This window comes from Vipera berus, assembly GCF_964194415.1.
Source record: "Vipera berus genome assembly, chromosome: 5".
In the NCBI taxonomy this organism is placed as follows: domain Eukaryota; kingdom Metazoa; phylum Chordata; class Lepidosauria; order Squamata; family Viperidae; genus Vipera; species Vipera berus.
In genome coordinates, this window is record NC_138207.1 from 98,163,662 (window position 1) to 98,178,177 (window position 14,516).

A 14,516-nucleotide genomic window follows, 5' to 3' on the forward strand; every position below is an offset into this window, starting at 1 on the left:
CAAAGTAAGAAGCCTCTCAAAACTTTGAAAAAAAAATTTGTCTCCTGTGTAGAAATGCTAGGATACGGAAAAACCTGTAACGCCCCATTTGCAGAGATAATGACAGGTTTACATCTGAAATGGGATGTCTTTGTCACAGTGAAAACAGTTCAGGGTAACATGGTTTGTGCAATCCTCCTTAAAGGGTATTTTTTCACAGGCCTTTTTAATCAGGCTGAAATGCAAAGGAATTTCAGTTCGGCACCAGAAGGCAAGACAAGAAATACCGTATTTTCTGGCATATAAGACTGGGCGTATAAGACGACACCCTACATTTCCTGTTAAATTATAGGGTTTGGGCTATACTCGCCGTATAAGACTACCCCTCTTCCAACGCACACCAAATAAAAATTAAAAAACATCAATTTGATTTTAATATGGTAATTTTAATTCAAATGCTTATGACATGCAGGTACTTAGTAGGAAAACTGTCACTTATAAACATAAGGCTGTTTGTCATTAAACATGTAAAAATAAAACAGTGCAAGTAGATTAAACTTTTCCTAATTCACTCTAAAGCTTTCCCTGTGCAGACCAAATGGGAGATCCGCTCCAGGTTTTCCAGCCAGCCCGCCCAGTTCCTGAGTCAAATGTGTCCTTAGAGCTAAGCAGTTGCTCTGGCTGCTGCATTCCCCACCTGCCTTTCATGTTGGGATAGACTGCAGCTGCTCTTCAACTTTAGAAGGAAAGACGCCCAGACCCCAGCCTGTAAAAAATCACAGACTGCAGCTTCTTCTCCAATTGGTCCCGCTTTCCCTGCGCAGACCAAATGGGAGATCCGCTCCAGGTTTTCCAGCCAGCCCTGTCCCTAAAGTTTCAGACGACCCCTGACTTTTGAGAAGATTTTCATGGGTTAAAAAGTCATCTTATACGCCAGAAAATACGGTAGTGGGTGGAAATGAAAGGAGAAGCAACCTGGAGCTAAGGAGAAATTTCCTGACAGTGAGAAGAACAATTAATCAGTGGAACAGAAGTTGCCTCCAGAAGTACTCCACTACTGGAGGTTTTCAAGAAGAGACAGGACAGCCATTTGCCTGAGATGGTATTATCTCCTACTTGAGCAACAGGGTTGGACTAGCAGACCTCCAAGGTCCCTTCCAACTCTCGTTATTCTGTACACCTGATCGTATGCCCACAAAAAGACATTTCAAATTTCCTGCTTTCAACGGCAAAGCCAAGATAGGGGTTGGCAAGGTTTTTGATGGCCCAGGGCTGTGTTTTTAATGAGAACGATTATGATTATGATTATTATTTTCAACAACTTGCCAGCCATGGATCTCTCCTCAGGCTCTGGGTAACACCCAACTGAGGCTCGGTTTGTGCTACATCCAGCAAGAAGCAACACTTACGCGTTGATGGGATCATATTTCCGCATCCCGACCACCAGGTACGGTTGACTCTCTGCACGCTTGATAACTTGCTGGGTGTCGTGAAGCAGGAAGAAGCTAAAAAGTACTAATCCCCCATAAATTGCAATAGAATACATGCCAGCGCCCAAGATGGAAGTCGGAGGCAGGAACATCGATCCTGAAAGATACGTCCAAGGGGAATATATATATATATATATATATATATATATATATATATATATATAAGTTTTTCCATCCACCTGCCACAAAATGATAGGAATTATCCCATGCAAGTCAGTTTAGCAGGATCCCCGGCTGACCTCGAGAAGCTAATTACAGATGGTCCTCGGCTTACGACCACAATCGAGCCCAACGTTTCTGCTGCCAAGCGAGACATTTGTCAACCGAACTTTGACCCATTTTAAGACCTTTCTCGCCAGGTTAAATGAATCCCTGCAGTTGTTAAGTGAACTGGCTTCCCAAATGAACTTTGCTTGTCAGGGGGCCGCCAAAGAGGATCACATGAGGATGGGGCACTGAAGCAGTCATAAGTACATGCCTGTTGCCAAGCATTTCAATGTCGATCGTGTGACCCCCGGGGATCCAGCAATGGTCGTTAGTGTGAAAACAATGGTCACAATTCACTTTTTTCAGTGCCGTTGCAACTTTCAACGGTGGCTAAATGGACTATTGTAAGTTGGGGGCTACTTGCGTTATCATTGTAATTTTGAAGTTTAAAGTCCCAGAGGTATGCAGAGGTTTCATAGAGAAAAAAAAAACCACAATGTAATGTCAGAGTGGCGAATTGATTTTCAAACATCTCTTAATATGGTAAGCTACCCACTTAGCTAACTGCTGGAATTTATAGTCCTCAACTTACAAGCATTTGCTTAGCCTCCGTTCAAAGTTACAACTGCACTGAAATAAGTGTCCTCGCATGTACAACGGTTGCAGCATCCCCAACTGCAGCGAGATAAAAAAAATTCAGACTCTTGGCGACCAGCATGTTTTTTCATGGTTGCAACATCCTGGGGTTGTATGATCCTAACCTTAACCTTCCAAGGCTGGTTTCTGACAAGCAGAGTTTTTGTTTTGTTTTGAATTCTCATTCTCCTTATCTCCATTCCATTCCATTATTCCATTCCATTCCCTATTTTATTCTAATTCTATTCCATTCCATTCCCAATTATACTATACTATACTATACTATACTATACTATACTATACTATACTATACTATACTATACACTATACTATACTATTACACTACACTACACTACACCACACTACACTACACTGTTCCAGCCTATGACCAGCCCTGTTTGAATGTCAGAGACAACCCCTTTTATAGTCAACAGGCTGGAAAAACCCAACCAAATTTATTTACAAAGAAATCAAAAGTTCAAACAAGAGTTAAACAGGAATAACAGACCAGGACTCTAGCAGAAGATCTTCAAAAGGTTGCCTTCAGCAACCAGCACCTCCCACACCTTCCCTTTTTATCAGCAATCCCAAGGCGTGGCTTCTCATTGCCTTCTCCTCCTCTCACTGAGTTGCCTCATTGCCTTTCTCTGTTCTGCTCTGCTGGATTGCCTACTGCTCCTAGCGTCCCTGAATAGATCCAGCTGTGAATCATCTTTGTCCAATACCTTGTGCCAATACCAAGATCTGACTCACTTAATGACTGCCTTGCTTAGGAATGGAGGCTCTGGTCCCTATTGGGGTCATTAAGTCGAGGACTAGGACTTTCTATGTTCTCAGAACCGACTGACCACATTTCGATCCATCGAGCGAAGCCAATTGGGAACTTTTGGCCCTCTCTTGCGAGAGCCAGTCAACTTACCCACAGAAGAAACGAGGACAAGTCCCAAGCCCAGGCCGAGGGGGGCTCCCATGTTCAGAAACTTCTCACTTGGGGCGCACATGGCCACGGCAGACAGCCCCCCCACGATCCCTGCGGTGTACCAAGCGGCTCGGATGAGGAGGGGGCCGCCGAGCAGAGTCAGAGGAGCCACCACTGCACCCATCACGCCTAGGCGGAGAAAGAGAGGCTGGTGTAAATTGGGCAGGAAGAAAGAAAAAAACACCGTTGCAGCTTTGTTGATCCCCTTTATTGTTGATCGTGAATTTTTAAGCACTGAACTAAACGGGCCCTGCACCCTGACCCTGCATGTCACAGAGGTCCGGCAATTTTTCACCCAACCTGAGACATCTTTTTGAAAAAAAAAGAAAGAAAAATGAATATAAGGTGCGAAGTAGAAAATGTTTATGGAACAGAGTAAGAATACAGTTAAGTAGCTTATGTGTATTTTAGATATTGTAATTTTCATGAAATGAGATAAAGGAAATTTGGGTTCCCTGAAAGTTAAATACTACGGATATTGAAAATGGAAACATGTAATTAAAAATTAAAACTAGGTAAAATTGAACAACAGGATATTGATGGTTTATTGAGATTTATTAAGATATGTATAAGCAAAAAAAAAAAGTATAATGGCGATAATGAAGATTATATTAAGTTTCGATACAATCAGAAATCTGTTAGCTTAAATATGAAATAGCAAATGTTAAGAGAAACAGAGAAATATTTGATGATCTAATCTGAGGTACCTACCAAAGATTGTATTATTGAATTATTGTTTAACCTAATTGCCACGTTGCCTTCTAAATACTTACAGTATATGTAAAACTGGAAAAATCAATAAAATATTTTATTTAAAAAAATACAATAAACAGAATATCTCACATGGCATTGGGAATGTCACTGTAGGTCTAAACACAATATTTGGAGAGTCTGCAGAAATACTTCTAATGCAAGGCGCCAAAATTGTACAGCCCAGCTGCCAATTGTACAGCCCAGCAGCTCTTCTCAAAATGAGGTTCGGGCGATGGGTATACATCCCCTTGAACAGGATGGGGTACCGCTGCTCCAGCCCGTGCCACCCGCCCATTTCTTGGCTTCCAAGGCTGCTAACTCAACAAGCCGGGTTTGAGCTTGCATTTGGCAGAGAATTTTTCCAGTATGCATTGCATTAGGTGCCAGCGGGTTTTTTTTAAAAAAAAAATAATAATCCAGAAAGACCAATACCTGCGTGCAGCAACCATGCCACATGTTTGGGGATCGGGCTCTGCTCGTAATCTATGGATCGAACCAACATGCCGGCCCCAATCATCACTGCGAAGGTGGCGCCAATTGCCTGCAAACAAAACACTGGCTATTAATTTATTTCATTTGGACAAGTGCTTTGCAAGCCACGCTTGCCTTCGTACTGTGCTTCTGGGGGTGTTTCCCCAGATGAATATGACCTCGGTGGGAAAAAGGTGATCCCAATTAATTTCCCACCTGTTCTGGCAAGACAAGGAAGCAATGGATGGAAACTCATCAAGGAGAGAAGCAACCTAGAACTAAGGAGAAACTTCCTGACAGGGAGGACAATTAACCAGTGGAACAACTGGCCTCCAGAAGCTGTGAATGCTCCAACACTGGAAGTTTTTAAGAAGAGACTGGACAGCCATTTGTCTGAAATGCTTGATCAGGGGGCTGGACTAGAAGACCTCCAAGGTCCCTTGTGTCTCCCAGACATACAGATAATTTGAGGCAGAGATCTAAAAGTACACATATTTAATGCAGACTCATCATGTTACTTTTATCAGAAGAAGACTGGTTACTCCTGAATTTTGGAGTTTACAGCATCTGCTGCTTCTAGGGATATAAACCCTCTTCTGAAACTAAATGGGGTGACACGTTTGGAAAATGTTACTGACTTGGAGTTAAAGGACAGAGTCCCAGAGCTGGTTGCTGTCTTTGTTGAAGAAAAGCATGTGTGGATATTAAACAAACTACGATAGTTAAAAATAACTACCGTGCCCTCTTGTGGACACAGCTGGATCGTCAAATGGGGCACAAGGGCATTAAAAAAAAAGGCCTGGCATTTCTGATCCATTTCCCAAATATCATCCTTGCCGGAGGCATCACTAAACAAGTGATCAAACTATACCAGGGGTAGGCCACCTTGGCTTTTTTACGACTCGTGGACTTCAACTCCCAGAATTCCTCAGCCGGCATAGCTCAGCTTGGAAACCTCTCCCTTTCCCCTCAGCATGGCTGGCTCAGGAATTCTGGGAGTTGAAGTCCACCAGTCTTAAAAGAGCCAAGGTCGCCTACCCCTGGTCTATACCTACACAGGATCGGTTGAGGCCAGAGAGAGAAGGCTTACCAGCCAGGAGCCCTTCATCATCAGCCCCATCATGGCAGGAGATCTGCTGACCGCCACTGCAGACAAGGCAGTCAAGCCCACGCTCCCGGCGAAGTACATGTAAGTGGAACGAATCCTGTCCTTGACGTACTGGGGCCAAATCCTGGATAAACCAAAGAAAACACACGGAAGGTAAGCATTCCTCGACATGAACCAGGTAAGAACCTAGGCCCTCTCTTTCCTCTGATTACATATTGGTCTTATCATACAGGTCATCCAAATGTACGAGCACAGCTGAGCCCAACGTTTCTGTTGCCAAACGAGAGATTTGTTAAGCCCATTTTGCCCCACTGGACGACCTTCCTCGCCACACTTGTGAAGCACTGCAGTTGCTCACAAGGCGGTTGCTGGGTGAACTTGACCTTTCCCCCTTGCCTTTACTTGCGAAAAGGTCGCGAAAGGGGGAACCACGTGACCCTGGGGCACCACGACCGTCGATAAAATGTGAACCGCTCGCCGAGCGTCCACATGTTGATCACGTGACCCTGGGGCTGCTGCAGGGGTTGAAGCGTGGGAAAGGGTCACAAGTCACTTTTTTCAGCACCGCTGTAACTTCCAACGGCCACTGGACAAACTGTCGTAAGTTGAGGACTCTCCAGTCACGTGCTGGAACTCAAAATTGTCCGAGGAAACGGTGGGGGGGGGGGGGAGAAATAGGCTAGGGCTATGCAAACCCTTCAGCACAGAGCGCCCTGCAATGCTATTTCATTTTTAATCATTAAAGCAGCTGCATCTTTCTTCGGGCCCACCAAAATTGTCCTGGGCTGTGCCTGAAGGTCTGGTAAATACACAGCCATTCTTCCCTCCCTGGCTACCAGCAAAGGTCCAAAAATAACTACTTGAGCCTTGCAAGCAACGTAGGTTCGTCCCCATGCAAACAGAGTGTTCTGTATATGGGCTCGAGCATCCCGAAATGCCTCTTTTTAAAGGAATCACACAGCCCCGGTGGAATCTCAGTTTGGGGCTAAGGACCAGCTCTCGACTCCGAACGGTCTTCCGAGTGGATGAAAAACCACTCAGTTCAAGCCAAATGTCCAGGGAGGACACCCCAAGGATAAAAACGCCCAGACACAAACTGACCGACGGGGTATATGTGGCGCCACGCAGTGAGCCACGTGCAGATCTGTACGTTGGGGAAACGAAACAATCACTTCATGGCACAACATAGGAAAACAAACCCACCAGGACAAAATTCATCCGCCCGTCTGCGTTTGAAAGACAACGGCCGCTCTTTCGAAAAGAGCAAAGTCCACGTTTTGGACAGAGAGGACCGCTGGTTGGAAAGAAGGGTCAAAGAGGCCGTCTAGGTCAAAACTGAACAGCCCTCTCTCAACAGACGGGGGGGGAGGGGGATACGACAACATCTGTCTCCAGTCCACAACACAGTCCTTTCAGCAGTTCCAAGAAGGCTCCGCACCCATTTGCATCACTCGGGTGACCCTGAGGACACAAATAAGCCTCCAAGTGGCCTCAACGACTCTCTAAAAGAATTGCAAATGACCAGCTGTCTGCAAGGAGTATAAATCTTTCCATTCCCCACCGTCCAGTCAGAGCTGAAGAAGCTTCTTGGATGAGAAGCGAAACGTCTTCAAAAGAAAAACAAGAAAGTCCGGTTGCCTCGTGAATAAAGCACCTTTGGGCATTCAAGCTTAAAGGTGCCGTAAATTTTGCAATAAATAAATAAAAATACAATAATATTTGGAATATTCTCATCGGCAAACTTTTACCGTTACAGTAAGAGGAACAAGATTTAACACCTATCTTCTTCTGCAGTTATTTTTTGGGGGGGTTTCGTTCTTTCTTAAGTAAATCTAGTCATTTACAGGATGATGTCACAAAAGTCAAGGGGAGTCCATTTGGAATAAGAATATAGTCATTAAAAATCTTCCGTTCATACGTCTACGGAGATTCTCAATCCTCCAGGTCATGGTTGTCCCAAAGGTGCTTTTCAAAAGGCAACTGGACTTTCCTGGTTTCCCCTCCCCCCCTTGAATATGTGTCGCTTCTCCTCCACGGAGCTTCTTCAATTCCTTCAGAGACTTCTTGGGTGAGAAGTGTTCAAGGAAAAACAAGACAGTCCAGTTGCCTTTTGAAAAGCACCTTTGGCGCTTCCTTTCATTATCTGCTAAATCAAAACGAAAAAGAAAGCTTCAAACAAGCCAACATGCTAAACTCTTTATCAAGATTTATTTCTCCCCCCCCCAAAAAAGCTTTTCCACTCAGCAAACTCAGTTCTTGGCATAAGCCTTGGTGGAGCAGTGGGCTAATGCCTCCTTAAGTAACACCAGCTGCCTGCCATTAGTGCAGGTTCGAGTCCCACCAGGCTCAAGGTTGACTCAGCCTTCCATCCTTCCCAGGTAGGTAAAAGGAGGACCCAGATTGTTGGGGGCAATAAGCTGACTTTGTAATAATGCCGCTTGGGGGGGGGGGGCGAAAGCCCTAATAAGCAGGCATATACATAGAATGAAGGCTATTGCTAAGCACATTTGATTTGTGCTTTAAAATTGTAAGCCGCCCTGAGTCTTCGGAGAAGGGCGGGATATAAATGGGATTAAAATAAAAAAATAATAATGATTACATCAATACACAGCTTTGTGAGGTGTTTCCCAACTCCCACCCCCCCCAAGTAATTTAAGTGAATCTTGAAAAATATATCACTGCTGGATTCCGAATCGCAAATCACCTTCCACTACATTTCTCCGGCGTGTGCTCAGAACTATCCATACATTGATTTTTACTGTAATTACTTTAATTGGGAGATGAATATGCCATGTTTTCTCCCTTGTGGACTTCTAGCCAGGATATAGCTATTTGGTCACTAAACAGATCCATCTCTCCTGAGGTTGCAGAAGGCCAGGCGCTCCATTAAACGGTTCCTATTAAAGAAATGAACTGCTTACACGGCTTTTTCCAGCGCGCCGATTTCATTGGACATCCCCAGCCCATAATAACAGAGGGCTCCGAGACCGACGGCAGCACCCCCAGCCACGATCCATCGTCCTGTCTGGTGAACTGAGGAAAGAGAAAACGGCAATTAACTTGAAACAGTATCTCTCCTTAAGGAAGGATTTTTCACCAAGACAATTCCTTAAAGGTTTCCGCTCAGGGCCCACTTTACCGGTAATCCTTGACTTACTGAAAAGGAGGACTAGGGGGGGACGACATGATAGCCGTATTCCAGTATTTGAGAGGCTGCCCCCCAAAAGAGGGGGGGTCAATTTCCTCTCCAAAGCATGTATCGTAGCTGAGACTTTGGAAAAAATTTCAGAAAAGAGCAGCTGAACCTGGAGACTAAAACATATGAAGAACGGCTGCAGAAGATGGGTTTGGCTAGTGTAAAGAAAAGAAACAAGGGTGACACGATAGCAGTGTTCCAGTGTTTGAGGGGCTGCCACAAAGAGGGAGGGGGTCAAATTATTCTTCAAGGCAGGACGAGGAACAATGGATGGAAACTGACCAAGGAGAGAAGCGACCTGGAATTAAGGAGACTTTTAGTAGCGCAATATTGGAAGAAGGAAGAACTGCCGACTATAGAAGAATGGACTTTAAAAGTTTCCAATTTGGCGGAAATGGCAAAGATCTCAGCGTATTTGAAAGATCAGTCGCAGCAGAGATATATTGTGGAGTGGCGAAGATGGATTGATTACATCCAGAATAAATATGGGACTATTTTTTTTTTATTTTAATTCCATTTATATCCCGCCCTTCTCCGAAGACTCAGGGCGGCTTACAAGCTTAGCAGTAGCCTTCATTCTATGTATATGCCTGCTTATTAGGGCTTTCGCCCCCCCCCCCAAGCAGCATTATTACAAAGTCAGCTTATTGCCCCCAACAATCTGGGTCCTCATTTTACCTACCTCGGAAGGATGGAAGGCTGAGTCAACCTTGAGCCTGGTGGGACTCGAACCTGCACTAATTGCAGGCAGCTGGTGTTACTTAAGGAGGCCTTAGCCCACTGCTCCCCCAAGGCTCCAAAAAAAGTTTCACCTAGCATTTGAATAAGTATTGGATTTATGTGATATATAAATTGCTTGTAGTTATTTTATTAAGAGTTAAAGTGCGATAGAATTTAATATTTTATTGTCGTTTGCATATTGTAGATTATGTTTGTTTGTATTTTTATACCCTGTATTTAGCTCTGGGAAGTCGGGGAGGGGGGAGGGGAGGGAAGAGTTGGGGAGGTTTGGGGAGAGGGGAGGGGGTTGGGAGGGGTTTTGTCTTTTAAAAAATGTACTGTAAAACTTTTCAATAAAAAAAAAGAGGGAGGGGGTCAAATTATTCTTCAAGGCAGGACGAGGAGCAATGGATGGAAACTGACCAAGGAGAGAAGCGACCTGGAATTGAAGGAGAAACTTCCTAACAGTGAGGACAGTCAACCGGTGGAACAGAAGTTGCCTCCAGAAATCGTGGGCGCTCCATCCCTGGAGGTTTTTAAGAAGAGACTGGACAATCATTTGTCTGAAATAGTATAGGGTCTTTCTGCTTGAGCGGGGGGCTGGACTAGAAGACCTCCAAGGCTCCCTCCAGCTCTATTCTGATTCTGACCACAGCGGAGGCCGAAATTTTCATTGCTAAGCAAGGCAGTTATGAACTGTTTGGCCTCATCTTATGAGCTTTCTCTCCACAGTTGTCAAGTCAAGCACTGCAGTTGTTAGTAACTCAGATAATAAGCGAATCTGATACAATTACGTTCACTTAAGATACAGGTGAATGAGAAATTAGGGAGTTAATTGGTTTCCTGGAGTGTTTTGTAGTAGAGGGCTTTTCAACCTCTTTCACAGACTGTACCACTTTTAGGACAGGACAATATTTGAGTACCACCAATGCTTAGCAAAGCGTCAAAAACTTTTTTTTTTATTAAAGAGTTTTACAGAAACAAAATTTTACAATATATCCCCAAATCCCCCCCCACCCCAAACCACCCCACTTCCCCCCCACTTCCCAGAGCTAAATACAGGATTATAGTTATAATAATCATATTCTAAATAAGAATTATCCATAATATACAATTAACCAAATTCATAATGTGCTTTAACTCCCCTTTAACATAGATATACAAAGTACTAACACTAAGATAACAATATCCCTCTAAAATCTACTCATAAGCTAAATGGAACTTTTTAGTCCCATATTTATTCTGAATATAATCTATCCATCTCCTCCAAACTGAAATATATCTTTCCTGTGAATGATCTTTCAAATAAGCAGAAATCTTAGACATTTCTGAAAGATTCGAAACTTTAAACACCCATTCTTCTATAGTGGGCAAACTATCCTTCTTCCAATATTGTCCCACCAGTAACCATGCTGCTGTTATCATATTCAACATCAAATTGGTTTCTTTAACATCACAATCTACAACAATACCCAATAAAAACAATTGCGGAGAAAACTTTATCTTCCTCTTAAAAATCTTTTGAATGTTTGGAACATTCAAAGTGTCAAAAACTTGATGACAAAAAAGGAGAGGATTTGGGGTTTTATTGATTAGATTCAGTTGTTGTTATAGAAATGGCTAGTTTATAATATTATGGAAAAGTAAAAAGTTGAGGTTCAGTGTTAATGCTTCCTTCTACTGCAACAGAGGAAGTCTGTTCTTTTTCCCTTCTCCCCCTCACTTTCCCACCCTTTTTCCTCCCCACTGTCTCCTACTATTTGCTTTTTATTTTTTGTATTCTATTCTAAGGTAAAGGTAAAGGTTCCCCCGCACATGCGTGCTAGTCGTTTCCGACTCTAGGGGCCGGTGCTCATCTCTGTTTCAAAGCCGAAGAGCCAGCGCTTGTCCGAGGACGTCTCCGTGGTCATGTGGCCGGCATGACTAGACGCCAAAGGCGCACGGAACGCTGTTACCTTCCCACCGTAGTGGTCCCTATTTTTCTACTTGCATTTTTACGTGCTTTCAAACTGCTAGGTTAGCAGAAGCTGGGACGCGTAACAGGCGCTCACTCTGCTACGCGGCACTCGGGATTCCACCCGCCAAACTGCCGACCTTCTGATTGACAAGCTCAGCGTCCTAACCCACTGAGCCACCCCGTCCCATTTTATTCTATAATCTAATAAAATATTACAAACTGTAGGGGGAAAAAACGGGGGAAAAAAAGTACCCGTTTTAATTTCATTTTCTCCAAAAGTAAAAACGGGAGGAGTCCGTATCTCAGATTTGTTGCTAGGGGCACTACAATTTGAATGCCCAAGTGGCCCAAGCCTGAAAGAAATCCTTGCATCGGAAGAGGTTGGTTTTGGATTTCAGGGTGCTTCGAGTTTTGTTCTAATCGAGGTGTTTCAAAAGTGAGGGGGGGGGATTGCTTTGCTTGAAGCAAAACACATTTTTCTGTTTGGCACGCCTCATTAAAGAACTGAGTGCTCCTCTTAAGAAGGAAAAGAGATGTGCCCGTGCCAGCATCAAAGTTGCCTTTGCTTAGTTCAGCTCTGAATTCTGCCCAAGCCTAGTGTTTAAACTGCAGTCAGATGGTGTGCTTTGTATGCACAAGCATACGTTTTTTAAAATCAGAACTTAGATCAACTAGAGCGGGGCTTTTCAACCAGTGGTACGGGTACCACCCGTGGTACAGTGGCACCTGGCAGGTGGTACGTGACCGTCCTAGAAAAGTGGTAGCGGGGGAGGGGAATGAGCTGAACCGGTGGCAGCACCGCAGAAGCCTGAGCGAGAGATGGCTGGAGCTGCAGGGCTGTCAGGGCTCAGCGGAAGCGCCAGGATCAGCGCCAGGCTCCAACTGGAGCTCGGCGCTGATCCTGGCGCTTTTGCTGAGCCCAGAAGAAGCGCCGATCAACTGGAACGTTGCAGCATCTCCAGGGTCTTGTGATTTATGTTCAGATGCTTGGCAAATGATTCATATTTATGACGGTCACAGTGTCCCAGGGTCATGTGAAGTGACCAAAACCTGCTGCAATCACCCAGCAGAGGGGGGGGGGGAAATAAAAACCAATTACCCCCTCACCCCACCCCCGCTGCCAATCCTCAACAGAAATGCTTACAACAAGGAAAACCTCGGACAGGAGGAAGAGCGCTGCCAGGCGGGCAGGTAGGTGTCTTCCTCGGCTGTGGCTTGGGGAGGGGGCACTTTTTTCAGTGCCATTGCAACTTGGAACAGTCACTAAGCAAAGTGTTGTAAGTCGAGGACTACCTGTACTTCATCACTTTTTTCTTTTTTTGGTCATCAAGGTTTTGACACTTTGCTAGGCGACTGGTGGTACTCGGATGTTGCCATAAAAGTGGTACAATGGGTGAAAAGGTTGAAAAGCCCTGAACTAGGGTGAAAAAAAACCCAATTGATCACTACTGACTTATGCCTACCCAGAGTTAATATCCCCACAGATATATATGGACACCTACTTTTAAAGGCTGTTTCCATTGATGGTTCAAAAGCTGCTTCTTTCACGTCTTGACCGGTTTTTCTTTGGCGTATTCCTGTCCGAACCCTGGAGGCATATCCCTATGATTTAAAAAAACAAAACAACAACAACAAAAAAATCAAAAAACCCAGGAAAGGTGAATTCTAGAGATCTGAAGGAGACACAGATGACTGCCGCACCTCCCAGCCTCTGGAATGAACGCTAATCAGATTAAGGATCCTTTTAGAGAGAGAGATTCTGACTGGCACGCACGAGAAATCTCATTTGGTGGCACGCACACACACACACACACAGAGACAGAGACAAAAGGACAGATTCTGGAGGAATAAATACTAAACTTTGAAACCAGCTGAGTGTTGTGATTCAGGGCCAGCCTGTGGGTCCGGCAGCCGGCTCGGATGTCTCGGATGACTCAGACGAGGGGGAGGAGGAGGGTGTTGAAGACGAACTTGCTGATGATGGCTTGGAGGCTTCGCAGAGCCCCCAGCCAGGGCCCTCTTCTCAGCTGCGCGAGCCCGACAGTGCGGATGATGATGACCCACAGCTGGCCCTGTTCAAGGACGCCCGACGCAGGAGGCAGTCAAGCAGGAACAAGCAGAGAAAGGCTGTGGGACTCCTCGGAAGGAGGCACAGGGAGGCCACGCCCTGAACTCTAATAAAGGGAGTGTTTGGGGAAGGGCTGGTTGCTGAAAGCAACCGCTCCGTTTGAGGATCACAGTTCCAGTGTTTTGTTTCTTGTTCTGTTGTTTGTGTAATAAATCTTGGCAGACGCCTTCCAGCTTCAGACGCTCTCCAGCCTCTGCCGTTTGTACAGGGGTTGCCTTTCTGCAAGGCCGGTAGCAGGCTGGTTCAGAACACTGAGCGGCTTCGTAACCTGGTTGATCAGGGAAGTTAAATCTAGGGCCGTTTTCAGCCCCTGCAAACACCATACAATCCCTTCTGAGGAGCTGACGAGGGTGAGCGCGAAGTCTCTGCTATGACTGCGTAGGGGCCACGTTATCCAGACAATTGGGGCAACCAGAGTCGCACTTCTCCCCTGTCACAACCAGAAAGGTAAAAGCGCTGCAGGGTCAGTCCTGTGCGTACATCCACCTGGTGCCACCCCAGGAAATGGTTTCCATGTCAATTGGAGAGCAGCTCAAGGCAAAGCAGAATTCTGCGTCCCGACACATCTCCATCGACGTGCGGTGAACGAGAGGAAGGACCTGGTTAGCCAGCCCCCACCCCCACCCCCCCAACGTTGCTCGCCGGATTTCACAGGATCTTGGCTGGATCCATCGCGGCTCCTACGTGAGCCTGTGTGAACCTCGATTTAGCGTTTCAAGCCCTTCTCTTTCTCAAACCGGGAGAGGCAGGAAGGCTTTCCAAACGAAGGTGAATGTGTGTGTCCCAGGATAAAGTTGCGGAATCCAATCTGGGCCGGTTCCTGGGACCAGAGGGTTTAGCCTTCCGAGCTTTCGGATTCGTCCTGGAGCCCATCTTCTTTAGGGGGCTTCCC

General features: G+C 45.3%; 1 protein-coding gene across 6 annotated transcripts in view; it reads right to left on the reverse strand.

Moving 5' to 3' along the window:
• GHITM (growth hormone inducible transmembrane protein) overlaps window positions 1-14,516 on the reverse strand; it is a 31,793-nt gene that overhangs the window by 10,467 nt on the left and 6,810 nt on the right. For all 6 annotated transcript variants that reach the window (XR_014026712.1, XR_014026713.1, XM_081329756.1 and 3 more), the window contains exons 3-8: window positions 12,999-13,098; window positions 8,545-8,656; window positions 5,606-5,747; window positions 4,477-4,585; window positions 3,232-3,420; window positions 1,389-1,566 (exon numbers count right to left, since the gene is read on the reverse strand). Coding sequence is in view for 4 of the 6 variants with exons in the window: in XM_081329756.1 (XP_081185882.1) it covers window positions 1,389-1,566; window positions 3,232-3,420; window positions 4,477-4,585; window positions 5,606-5,747; window positions 8,545-8,656; window positions 12,999-13,098 (830 nt within the window). In the remaining 2 variants the exon portion in view is untranslated. The remainder of the gene's footprint in view (window positions 1-1,388; window positions 1,567-3,231; window positions 3,421-4,476; window positions 4,586-5,605; window positions 5,748-8,544; window positions 8,657-12,998; window positions 13,099-14,516) is intronic.